Below are 13,604 nucleotides of genomic sequence, written 5' to 3' on the forward strand. Positions count from 1 at the left end.
GCTCGCAAGCAGGCCACTGGCGACGGCGGTGAGACGCCCCTCTACCACAGCGGTGAGACACCCATCTACCACAGCGCCCTCGTCGACGTCAGCCTTGACCCTCTCTCCCTCCCCTTGGTCCTCCACTTCAACACCTCACCTACAGCGTGAAGGTTCGCTGTAAGGTCGCCCTATCCTCGCTCCTCCCTGGCGCTGTAGCCACCTCGACTCCGTTGCCGTCGAGGACACTAACGTCAGGGAGAGCCTCTTCACCTTGAGCAAGGTCCTGGTCAACGACATCTCCAGCAAGATCCTCGCCGTCCTCGGCGCCAGCGACTTCGAGAAGTCTACACTCGTCGACCCAATCGCAAACAGGATCGCGAAGGGCAGCCTGAAGGGGAGCTAAATGGGGAGATGCTTGAATTGAGGCTGTTGAAGGTGATATTTTGTCGTACGTGATGCAGACGACGTCCTCTTTGGAAGCGGCAAAGATTGAGAAAATAATTTCCTGTTTTACAAAATGGAAATAATCTTCCCCAATACATTTTCTATTGACCGAAAAATATTTTCTGTTAACCATTCATTATTTTTTTTGGTAAGGTTGACCACTCATTTTCCGCCCTCCAAACACCCGAAATTAGGAAAAATATTTTTCAGAAAAATACTTTCCGTAAAACAAACAGAGCTTTAATTCCACATTATGGTTATTAAGGAATATAACGAAAACTCTTGGGGAATATTTATCTGCTATACCATCAAGGACCACTTTTCTTTTTCTTAGCGCAGCTGGGCCATCTTGCAAATGATCACGAGGACAAGAACTTTGTCGGCTGACAGAAAAACAACTCAAATAAAGAACTTCGATAAAAGAAAGACACGAGTTTGAAGACCGGGAGTTTCAAATATACTCTAATGATAACGACATTTTCCTTGGTACTCTGATCTATTCGTGGAGCCTCACCTTCAAAAAGGGGAAAAAAGGTGAAGGCTACTAGACCCCAGTCATGCTGACGATGACATAGGGGATACATTCAGATCTACAAAAGACTTAAGAGTCCAGTAATTTTAGCCACGCAGGTATCGTACTGTAAGCTCATATGGCATCATGTGGACAATTACATCTGCGGCGAGTGTGCTTGGGGAGACGCATCTTCACTTCATATGCTTGAAAAACGACATGGAAACCTTAACTTTGCCCTCAACATCGAGCTCCGATGATATGCTTAAATCAGATGCATCGACCTCCAGACTGCACGGATCATAATGTCAAGAAGAAACATTGAGAATCAAAATCATGAAGGTCACACTATAGGTTGGAACTTACATATTAGTGTATAATATGCCCAATGTGAACAGGAGATTTGGCTGCTGAGATGCCATTTCATAGTTCAGTTGACAGGCGTTTGCTCTTGGAGCAACAAATGAATGATGGAGCTGACGACTTCATTGCTAGCAGACGTATCCTGCAAAGACATCGAACTGCATCAGTACGATGTGTGTTGCCATGTGCAAGAATAAATATGTAGAGATCAGAAGGATACTCTACAATCAGGATCTATGCACATCTAACGAAACTGAATAGTAAATTCTGAACACAATATCCGTATATGCTTGCAACTAATACTTGCAATTCATGTGAAGAAAATGTATGATGCTCATATATCCGTATCTCCAGTGAAATGTCTTCAGCTTTACAGAAAGCAATAAAATAAAGGTCACATCTTCCAAAGTTTGGTGCAATAGACCAAAAATGAGTGTTGTCCAAATTTTGCTGCAGACATCATTGCACAGATTTCTTGTGCAATGATTCCAACTCTGTAACAGCCAACCTGAATACATCTTATGAACAGTGGTTAGTGCTATTCAAGGCAAACATTCTCCACTTTGTCACGGTCAGCAGCAGGATAAGCTTCCAATATTAGACAAAACTCATTTTGGATCAAAGGCCTGGTCTATATAGGCTATCTCCTAATGCTGACCTAAAAAATTGCCAAAGTCGATGCATCAGTATGGTCTGGACTACAACTTCACACTGAACTCCTGCCCTTAAGAAAAATGATGAGCTTATCTGATTGTTGAGGAAAAAGACTAAGCAATGAAAAAAAGGAATGACTGATGATTCCATCTTTGGCATTATTGCCACGGGAAAAAGAGAGGTTTGTGGCAAACGACGGATTACTATTATTCATTGTACTTACGTAGTGCGATATCAGATTGCTTACTTTTCAGATGATACCTCATTATTTATTTCAGAAGTCACAGGATGCTTTCAAACATGAGAATTTTGGATAGACTACACCAATGTAGAAGCATAAGTGAACATTCCACAAAGATAAACCTGTTCAAAGGCAGTGAAAGTAATGGCTTGGAAAGTGGCGACTCAAATAGAATTGAAAGGATTCACTTAATCGGATCAGAATGAAATCAAATGAGCATTAATCTCCATAGGCATGTAATACAACTTCTAAGTATTCCATAACTTCAGATGAAAGGAAGCATGCAGCAGTACCTCAGGATTTCTGATCAGCGACTTCAACACAGAATGAAGCATCGATCGAAGTTCCTTGAATATGACAGCTGTTTGAGCTGGTGCCATCAGTTTCAACCATCCATCAATGATTAGGACTCCAGACTGAAACAACCCAGCATCAAAAGCAATAAACGTCGAGAAAAATTACCGACAAGTGGAGAAATACTAAACAGCTTGGAACTGTACGAGTTTTTTGCAAAAAAAGTTACATCACGGAATAGTACAAGGCAATCCCAAAAGTTACCATGGAGAACATTTTTACATAACACTATTTCCAATAAAAATCCACCAGGCATGTTCAACTAGTGTGACTTTGCTTTTCTAGGAGTCATAGGACATTGATTACAGGTGCACATGCACCCATCAACATGAACACACTATCTCCACTCGGTTCATCTTATCACTACTGAATCCTAGTGAACTAAAAGAGGATTACCGTCATTATTAATCAAATCTTTCATGTGTCTTCTTTCTGAAAGAAATTGGAGAGGGGACATTCTCATGTACTTCCTAGTTTACAAATACATGCATATATTCAGAGAGAAATTCACCAAGAACACTACCTTATGTTGAATATCAATGGATCCCCCAAAAAGCAAAATCGAGTATGGAGAAACAATGGTCGTATCCCGCAGAAATACCTTGCCAGTTTCTACCTGAAAAACGATATTGTAGTCATCAAACAGGCTCAACATAAAAAGGCAGTGAATATTTATTTCTTCTATACAGAATTGGAGTTCAACTTGCCACAAGTGTCAGCTTGACGTGACCCATAAAGCATATCTCACTGCCTACATTGTTATAGAGCTCAAATAAACATTTAGACATGTACGACACTTGGGAAACGAACTTGTTGTGACAAAACTAATTTCGTATCTACGAAAGTACTGACCTCCCTATACTCTTCAAGAATAGGTGCTTTACCGTGAATGTGTGAATTACTTGGTCCGATTATAAGGAAAACCCAGATAAACTCCAGGTTCAAAAGTTCAATCTATCATTGTCAATTCAAGAAAAAGCACTCTATATTAGCTTATGCTTATTACACATAAAAGCTTTACGCACTAATCAGCGTAACAAACTGAGCAAACTCTCCATCATGACACAGTTATTCTGTAAGGGTTATGGCAAACCTGAGCATTGCCAACATGGGAACCAATTCTTTTGACATCTAAAACTCCAGGACCTAATTTAGGCATCAGATTATGTGCTGCCGGAAAGTACTGCTAGACAAATTGAACTCCTTTGAGTCAATAAACAACTATTTGTCTGACCAATAATACTATTTCTAGCTAGATCAGTGTGCAGAGAAAAGTTTGCAGTCGTCCTCACCGAAGTATGCATCTAGATCAGGAACTTAATGCAATTTGAGGTTGGAGGCAACTCTTTGAGCTCTTTCTACCAGCCTTTCCCATTAACGATTTTAACAATTATGATTTGCTCAGTGTGACCCCCTCTCGAACCCTTTATTTGACACGGACAGAACTAGTCATGTGTACATCCCCATTGAAGAAAATGGATGTCTAGTTGTTCCATCAACAAACCTTGCCAGTTATCCAATTGATACCAATATAGAAAAAGAATGAGTTGACGTTTCTTATGATCCTAGGTTTCATGGTTTAACAATTACAGAAAAAAGCCAGGGGAGAAAAAACAGGGAAAAGGACGACAGTAAGACTAAGAGGTGGAGGTCAGAAGAACGAAAAAAATGGTATCAACATGTCATAGAACTGAGCTTGGAACAGATTTTTATAATTTGGGGAACAAATACAAAAGGAGAAGACTATAAAAACATTAATGCAGTTGATTAGCTACAACTTCACAAACCTTTTCAAGAAAGACCAGAAATGGGTAATGAAATGATCGAACACTGCTGTTGATGGAAGTATGGTGTATGTAAACTTCCCTTCTTCCATCATACCAGGCTAGACTACCCTTGGGCGACGGACCAGCTGACTGTATAAGATTGCTGAGAGCTGCCCCAGCCATTCCTAGCTCGGTGGCTGCCACATTGGGGTATAGACCTGCACACAAAATTGCCTACAAAGATAACATGAATTAATAAAGTACCGTGATGTCATCAAACTGAAAGAATATGGTCTAGATTCTGGACAATAAAATGCTTTAATTCAACCCATTCAACCCATTCAACCACATAATAATGTTTCCAACATAATAATAAAAAAGAGCCAAATGTTAATTCAACCCATTCAACCACTCGACCCCAAATCAATTTAATACTGAGATAAAGAAAGATGTTGACTTAATGATACCAAATGGTTTTCCTTCTTCCAAGAAAGAGGTATGCCGCATTTATCTCTCAGTTTGGAATTTCATCGAAATTAGAAGGTCGCATGAATCCACAAATGTCAGCAGCCACATTTTCATTAAGAGCATTAACTAGGTATTATAAGCATAGTTGCAAAGAGTTTTAAAAAAGCTTTGAGAAATATGGCAACAGCATAATCTACACACAAGGAAGCTCAAAACTGGCATCTGAAGGCTTGAACATGGTTATTGAAATCAAGATCCTTGGCCAAAAGAAAAACAGAAAAGGAAACAGAGATCCTGGTCATTGAATCAACACAATTCCCATCCTTGTAAATGAACCTATGGGTATCGACTTAAAAATAACTCCTTTCTGCATCCAGGATTAGAGGATGGATGGAGAAGGTTCTGATCCCGAGGATTCAGATTGACCTTCCAATGCTAGTAGTATTTTTGCATTTCTATTTCTCTTCTTTTATTTTCAAACAAGTCTAGTTCCATCCATACTGTATCAAAAGGGATGAATAAGCAAATACTTTGGGTGACTCTAATAGGAAGAAGCCATACATAAGGTCTCCACTTATTCAAGCATTGACAGACATTATTTCACTCAATGTCCACAGCAAACATGAAGCTTATCTGTCAAGGAGATGTACTGTGCATCACCATGTCTCTAGCAGTCAAGGCATTAAATAAACCATGGATGAACCACCCCTAATCTTCGAACCTCCCTTTATTTCTTTTGATGTTGCTCCAACCGGTCAGTGGTATGGTTTTCATATGTTCTACTCAAGGGGATGGTTCCTTCCTACTTCTGTACAGTTCTAAAACTTATCTAACGTTCAATTAAGTGGCCAACACCATAAAATTTTACTACGTTAGACGTTATGAAGGAGATTACCGATCAGTGTTGTCTCTTATGAAGTTGGAATAAAAACCACGTTTACTTTTCTCTTTTACATTTCTCTTGATTGATGTAAAAAGACTTGTAGATGAGAGATCTAAATCCCAGTAATATGAATTTGACTTCAGATTAGTCTACAGTATGCACAGGGACATGTGTGGCAAACTTAATCAACTTTGAGGCAATAAGTGCCATTCTTTCATGTTATCTAGCTTCACTGAGATATTCAAAACCATGATGTTGTGCTTAACTTCTAATAGAATGCTAGGTATATATTTAACCTCAATTTCCTATACATTATCAGCCAAACCAGTTGGGATGATTTCACTTCTAGCAATGAATTAGTTTGATCTTATGATTCTGCAGTCATCAGAACATTTGATCCTAATGGAGACTGACGATCCGAAGTGGAATCAGTGTTTTGCAAACCGGACTAGACCAGCCAATTCAACTGGCAGCCAGAAGTTATTCCTGTCTAGTTGAGTAATTTGAACCATATTGGCGAGAGAACCAGATAGAATTGGCATTTACCACAGTTCAACCATTCAAACTGCTGTAACCCACTTAAAGTGGTTGTGGACTCCATGACTTAAAAATCTTGTCAGGGCCCCTCTTCATTGCTTTAACAATTGTAGAACTTCTTCCATCCACTATAATCTTATTATTGTGCCCTTCATTCTCTTTCAGTTAGAATCAACCCTTGCCATGAATTCCATTGCTGGCGAAAGGTGAGGGATTTACTAGGTTGAAACTTGAATCTCGAAAAGAAGAGACTTAGACATGAGTGAGAGAAAAACAGAGTTATAGGATTCAAGCAGGAACATCGCTTAATTGTAACGCAGATTGTCAGAACATGATGATTTTGACTATGTCTGATCTGAAAAAAGAAAAAAGGAAGACAAAAGATAACGGAATTCGACGATAGGACAAAGAAGCCAAAGCTTTTGAGGGTAAATCTTTTTGTCACTCAACCACCGATCGGTTATCCGGCTTGAGGCGCATTTACTAAGTATACAGTGTAATCAACAGTGGAGTACCTGTCAAACCAGTTCAATCTGATAATCTGCAGGGCAATACTAAACCCTACATCTTCCTCAATTTGTAATTGCTACTAGAAATTGGATGCAAAAGTCAACTGAAAGAGATATTTTTCTTACCTTTACAACTGATGAATGATGCGAGTGCCTATTGAAAGGTTGTGATGAATCAGAAAGCCAGCTGTCAAGATTTTCCTTCTTTCTTAGCATAACCTGAGCCACAAAATCATGTCACTGTCAGAAGTTATTTAAAATGGGTTCATTCCTAGTGATATAATGCACATTTTACCACCTAATGTATAAAGTTAACTTCACGATGTACATAAGACTTATCACAAACAAGTTCCAATGTTGTAGACAGTTAGGACTATATATGAAAATTCTCCTAAGGGAAACAATAGGCTAAGCGAGTAAGAAATCCTTATATGCAAAGATGATACAATACAACTATACAATATTAGAACAGGTTGAAATAGTGGAAGACAATGTGCATTTTCTGGTAAGAAAATCCTATGTGAACCTAGCGAACAAGACAGGGAAAGTGGTGGGGGAATGATAAAGCAAATCCAGCCAAGTCTGCAGGTGGTTTTCTTTCTTTCTTTGGGTGGTTTTGTGTTTGGGGGTTTTGTGTTTTTTTTTGGGGGGGGGGGGGTAGGGGGAAGGAGGAAGGGAATATGATTACCCTACAAATTAATGTGAGCTACATACAGAAACATTGTAGCTCCATGAAAGTTCAGTGCAATGAGCGGAAGTTGCAAATTATTAGCATGTCTCATTCCCTTTCAGCAATAATTACGCTTTTGGCATAAGAAAAATTATACTTTGAATTTCCAATTAAGAAGTAAATCTTCATGCTATTTGCACCATTTTTTTTTTGCTAAGATCTGATTTGTCATTGAGCACACTGATGATAAAGTGATCTGCTGCACATAAAAACAACACATTATGCATAGGTACACTGTTTGAGAGATGGGCTTCTAATCCATAACTTAATATTTTGGATATTTATGTGTCGACTATATACTCTTTCATTTAATCAAAAAGGAAAAAAAAAATAAGTAAAGGACTAAAGAAAATTCTGTACAGATACATAACATCGTCCTAACTAAATACCTTGACCAATTCAGTCGTTGCTCTATTTACTCCTTCACAAAGTTTTTTCTGTTATTTTGAGTAGGTAGGTGTCATTTATGATTCTTTAATTATATCCCAAAGAGAAATTGATACGTAAAGGACCAAAGATAATTCTCTACAGTTACATGATATAGTCTCAGCTACTGTAGTATGATTCATGTACCAATTTTATGGTTGCTGTAATTTTTTTAATAAGAGAAAAAAGGAAAGATTGCGTAAATGGTGATATTTCTAATAAACAATATCTAACTTCATTATAGCATTAAATTTGATCTATAAAATCACCTGTGATAACATTAATTTACTGTAAAGGGCTGTATTATGAAACAAACGTTACAGCTGCTTGAGAATGTAAGGATATCAATGCTTACAACTTCTTGATCATATAAAAATATCAATATTGAACATCTAAAGTTAGCATCCTAGGTTGTAAATAATGTACTCCGCCATCTTTACGATGTGCAATAGAATGATAATGTATAATATGCAGATCAACTAGGGCATCAACTGCAGGTAGAACATCCACCTGGTAATTCTTGGGAAAACTGATAAGCCCAATATCTGTTAACAGAGTTCCAAACTGTACCCTCATGTCCCTACATATTAATACCTCCATCAGAAAATCAGAAGCAAAAGAAAAAAGGGGAGGTGTTGGACCAGTTGGCTTACTACCAAGATGAAAAGTTAAGATGACATTCACCTTATCATGAACATAACTGGACTGCTCAAAAAGTATGAATTGCAAAACTGGTGAGCAGCTTTGGCTCCTTTCTGCAGAAGCAATATTGTACAAGTAATGAACAGCATGCTTTGGATAGACATGGTTTTGTTTGAAAACCACATGTATTATATTAACAGCAGAGAATTACTTCATTTACCTAAGTTCAATTTGTAAAAGAAAGGGAAATGGCAAATAACAAAAAGTAACTGGAAAATAAAGTCTCTTTAGCACCATCCACCATGAGAATACCCAACTTACAAAACACACTTACATGCAGGAGATATTCAAAAGAAAAAAAAATAAAGAAATGAGAATATAAAAGGAGAAAACACATTACGCCATAATCATCGTCCTGAACATGCATTACCACTACCCGTCATGAAATTCATAAGTCAGGGTTTTGGAGAGCTATTTGAAGACCTAATGGAAGCAAAAGCCAACAAACCTCATTAAGAACTTTTTCCCATTTCTTGTACACAATCATCATTAATAGATGGTCGGACTGCTGGTCACCCTCATTTAGATCTGTCTTATCAGTCAGCAATGCCAGTTTTGCCCTTTCAACAGTATGCTTCTGGAGATGAAAATACAATGTGGTCATAGACTTGCCCGAGTTCATGCACAAAGGCACAAACAGAATATGAAAGAAGTTTGGAAAAAACCTCATCCTTTGGGTACACGAATGGAGATTTATAGCTCAGAAATGCTGATATTGAAAGAATGGGCGACAAGCAGCCAAAAATTGCACCATAAAGCATCATCTGGAATTTGAATGAAAGAAGAAATTTCTTTAGCAAAATTACCAAGGAAAGAAACAAAATGTCACAACTAAGCTTCATCAGCAAAGTCAGGATCTCCCTGCCAATATCTCACTACATCTGAAATTCGAGAGAAAACAGGCTATTCGGAGGAGACGGGAAAAAATTATAGGAAACTGCAAAGTGGAATGAAATATACTGTGGATATTGATAAAGCAAATCCTAGGCTGCAATAATGAATTGGCCAAAAAAGAGATGACGTGTTTGTAGACTGACGTTGTTTTTATAGTCAGTAGACACTTTACCAATTCAGCTTTTGTGATCAAGGTCAATCAGATTGAAATCATTCCTGAATTATTATATTCCTTTGTTCCTCTCTATGTTGTCAGAATAAGTTCCAAAGCATTGTTAGATAGCTCCCAATAATGAAACAGACTTTCCCATTAGGGGTATGTCTCAATCCATCAACAAAATTGAAACAAATAGCAATTTAGGTACTTAAAACCCACTCAGATCAGTTTTATTAACTACAAAGATTATATATTACAGTGTAAGGCAAATTCGCACAATTTACTTTCTTTTGGTATAAAGACTTGCTAATAAACTTGCCTCCTTTTTATTTTTATTTTGGTTCTATTTTTCTTATGATGAGAGAAAAAGTGGACATGCTGAGCATTTCAGCAACTCTAGAAGTGAAAAAAGCTACAGTTTGTATTTCCCATGTACAACCTTGAACACACAGAGTATAAGTGTTGAATTTGTTCAAACCTTCCCTATCAGTACGTCAACTGGAAGTTTTGCAAGATGATATCCGAGAGGGGTTAACTCTTCATTCCCTTCCAATGCACCAACCTATAAAAATAAACGTAACAAATAAATTTGCAGGTTACCATTATATCCAAAACACTTGAAGTCAGAATTAACGAATAACAGCCAATATCTCTTTATGACTATGATACCCCATCAAAAGATTCTGCTAACATCATCTTTCTGGCAAGTTTTAACGTAAAATACCAAGTCTCATCATGGTTCCTATTCAGAACCACCACTTAAAATTATATTCCTGATGGTCATTAAGAAGTACCTCATACAACAATGAAATTGCTGAAGTCATAGCCTCTTCTCTTGGAGGTTCTAAGGCCTGCAAAGCAGAATGATTGGACAAAGTAAACTAATATCATTAGAGAATAAGAGGAAAAAGACACTTGACCAAGCATCAACACTAATTACCTGGAAAAGGAAGGATTTTATGTTACCCAGAGAAAGTAGCTTAATCTGCAAACATAACTCTACCAAAGGCATTCGAAGCATCTCAGGAGCCTTCGAGCATAAAACAATCGAGTGAGCACAATTAAAACAAAAGGAATTGACTGTCTAAACAAATAGAGAGCTGTCAGAAATTAACTCGATAATAAGCACCTGAAAAGGCCGCATTAGCTTCTCAAATCTGTGACGTGTATATAAGCAGAAGCATGTTCCCGGTTTCACACGCCCAGCTCTTCCTCGCCGTTGTTTTGAATTCGCTTGAGATATCCAGTCTTCTACCATGCTAGTTAATTTCTAGAGGAAAAGAATTAAGCCGCTGTAATAAGTGCATAAACTCATTGAAAGTTACAGTTCTCCAATTATCATGACCCATGCCATTAGGTATCAACTATAATCAAAACTTTTACAAGCATAGCGTACATAAAATTTCGTCAAACAAAGGTGCACTGATGGATTAGCATATGAACATCCACACTCTACAGAACAAGATTACAAACTCATTTAACTTCACAGACACTGTAGCCACAATGGAAGGTTATTTTCAAGCAATAAGATTATGGAAATAGCAGGTGTTCACATATGAATAAAGGTATTCTAAGCATACCACCTGTTGCATTATTGAGGATCTGCACGAATATTAAACCATGGTATGCCAGATAGTTATCTAAACAATAAAATGCAAACAAGACCATCCTGGCACTACGCTCTACACGTTTGCAGTGCAATGCAAATCATATTAGAAGAGGAGTGCAGCACCAACCTTTTGTGGGTTATACCGATTTTCCTTGTGCTTTCCACTGTCAATGACATAAACAACATCATCGATTGTTATACTTGTCTCTGCTATATTTGTAGCTACAATGACCTATCAAAATATGATAGAAGAACTAAAGTCATAAAAATAACCAATATATCATCAACATGAGAAATGATGCTCTCCCAAGAATGATTAAAATAAACGACCTAAGATTTTTTCTTTGCAGGGAAAGCAAATGGTAAAACAACTTCTTTGCTTTTTAAAAGGAGAGGGCGGAATGTGCTCCTGGCATCAGCCAAGCACATATGCAGCTTTTTTCGTCCGGAATTTTGGGACCAATTCAACTTCATGATGAGCAGCATCTACTGTCTAAGTGTACCAACTAAGTGAAACTTCTGTAAAATCATGTGTATATTTCTTAAATGCCACCAGTTAACAATCTAACTATCCAAGACATGTAGACTTTGCACAGAAATAAGGAAATAAATGAACAGAAGTCTTGAATATTATTACTTCAATAGATACATCTAGAAACAACTGTCGATGGAGTCTTTTCCTTATAAATGGCCTCTACATGTCCAGGCTAATTAACCCCCAACCACCCCCCGCCCAAAAAAAAAAAAGAAAAGAAAAGAAAAAGAAAGTAAAAGATCTGAGTCTCAATACCACTTGGGTAAAATGTCGGTGTGTGATATAAAATTGCTACACAAGGTCTTCTCACTTATTTCATCTGCCTGATAAGTCACTGTCTACGAGATATTCTATGCTCATTTGGATAACTATGTCCAATATATGATAATATGCCAACAGAAAAAATTCCAACAATTTACCCCTTTAATGCATTTTCTATTCCATCTTCATAGTGAAGAAATGAGTCACTTTAATCCCTTGCTTCAATCAACAAATCTTACAAAACTCATTACACAGGAAAATTGTGGATAAGATGCAGAATCCGATCATTCGACGGGAAAACCTTTCCCTTCTCCAAGTATCTACTTTTCATCATGTATATCTGTTATTGAACAAGCCACTATCAAGTGTATTGCCCATTCGCAAAACAAGAAAAGTGATCTTCTGCTCAGAATCAAGGTGTACCACAGTCAGAACAGTGCTTAATCTTGGGAACTGGGAAATTATAACAGAAGCATACCTTTCGTATATTTGCAGGAGGCTGTAAAAAAGCTTTCTTTTGGTCATTAGGTGCCAAAGATGAATGTAAAGGAAGAATCCAATCAGATGATGGCCCACTAAAACGATAAGAGGCAGTCAACTTATCCACTAGCTGATGAATTTCATAGACTCCCTGTGAATGTGGAGAAAGAGGAGCATTAAAATTATTCCAGTACGAAAACATCACAAAACCAAGTTTCCACAATTATTGAAGTGACTTACAGGTAAAAAGATCAGTATTGCTCCCTCACCACAAGTTTCATCAATATGACACACCAAGTCTTCAAGAAGATCATAGTCAATGATATCTTCATTCAATTTTCTCTGTATAGAAGGTTGTGAAGTGGGAAAATAGTAAGTGGAAAGAAAAGTAATCCATTATTTGATAAGTAGACTCTATAAACATTTACCAAGTTCAAGCGAGTTTGCTCGCTATAAGCTTGGTAATTACTTGGCTCGTACAACGGATTCAGACAGTCTTCTGACAGCTGAGAATCATCACCCCATGCAGACAAGACAAGATTCTTCTTCCCTCGATGGTTGTCCACAGGACCTCTCTGAAATGAAACCAGACCCATGACAAATAGGAAAAAAAAAAAAATCTGCACAATATACACATAACACCGAAGTTTCCCAAACGTAGGCTGATGTATAAGGAAGAAATTCCAGTAGTGAGATTTTCAATATCCTTGAAAAGTAGGTTGTAAAGAAAAAAGGAATTGTGCAGGAAAAGAAAAACGAAATTCACACAACTAAGTTATTTTCCGGGCAAAAAAAAAAAAAAAACAAACAATGACTTTTGTTCAACCAAACAGGCAGCCTAAACAATTGGCTGATGATGAACGATAACGCTGTGCATATATACAGCTTGGCAGATCGAGAAAATCAGGCCCATGGCTTCTGACAGGAAAATTACTAAGCAATCATGTCTAAGTCATAATTGCTTATCCACATTCTTACTTGTGCATTCGAATGCCTTGAATTCAACAATAACAAAACATGTACAGCTAAACACGTTCACCTTGTCCGAAGACAGCATATATGTTACAGCTAATGCTTGTTCTCCCTACACGGAGAGAG

The 13,604-nt window shown here is 37.6% G+C and overlaps 1 protein-coding gene and 1 long non-coding RNA gene across 2 annotated transcripts in view; one reads left to right on the forward strand and one right to left on the reverse strand.

Moving 5' to 3' along the window:
• Positions 1 to 672: 672 nt before the first annotated feature.
• On the forward strand, positions 673 to 1,251 carry LOC115732221. Its single transcript, XR_004014329.2, has 2 exons — positions 673 to 960; positions 1,002 to 1,251. It is a non-coding gene; the product is annotated as an uncharacterized LOC115732221 (long non-coding RNA).
• The window catches only part of LOC115727029 (DExH-box ATP-dependent RNA helicase DExH7, chloroplastic-like), a 30,699-nt gene continuing 17,905 nt past the window's right edge, over positions 811 to 13,604 (reverse strand). Inside the window, 17 exon segments of the mRNA XM_030657142.2 lie at positions 811 to 1,442; positions 2,489 to 2,611; positions 3,073 to 3,165; positions 4,337 to 4,549; positions 6,839 to 6,931; positions 8,379 to 8,448; positions 8,553 to 8,623; positions 9,019 to 9,147; positions 9,236 to 9,334; positions 10,100 to 10,183; positions 10,416 to 10,472; positions 10,562 to 10,651; positions 10,751 to 10,891; positions 11,358 to 11,462; positions 12,505 to 12,657; positions 12,747 to 12,848; positions 12,935 to 13,081. Of these exon segments, the coding sequence (XP_030513002.2) occupies positions 1,368 to 1,442; positions 2,489 to 2,611; positions 3,073 to 3,165; positions 4,337 to 4,549; positions 6,839 to 6,931; positions 8,379 to 8,448; positions 8,553 to 8,623; positions 9,019 to 9,147; positions 9,236 to 9,334; positions 10,100 to 10,183; positions 10,416 to 10,472; positions 10,562 to 10,651; positions 10,751 to 10,891; positions 11,358 to 11,462; positions 12,505 to 12,657; positions 12,747 to 12,848; positions 12,935 to 13,081 (1,845 nt within the window). The 3' untranslated portion in view covers positions 811 to 1,367.

Source organism: Rhodamnia argentea, chromosome 5 (assembly GCF_020921035.1).
Source record: "Rhodamnia argentea isolate NSW1041297 chromosome 5, ASM2092103v1, whole genome shotgun sequence".
Classification (NCBI taxonomy): domain Eukaryota; kingdom Viridiplantae; phylum Streptophyta; class Magnoliopsida; order Myrtales; family Myrtaceae; genus Rhodamnia; species Rhodamnia argentea.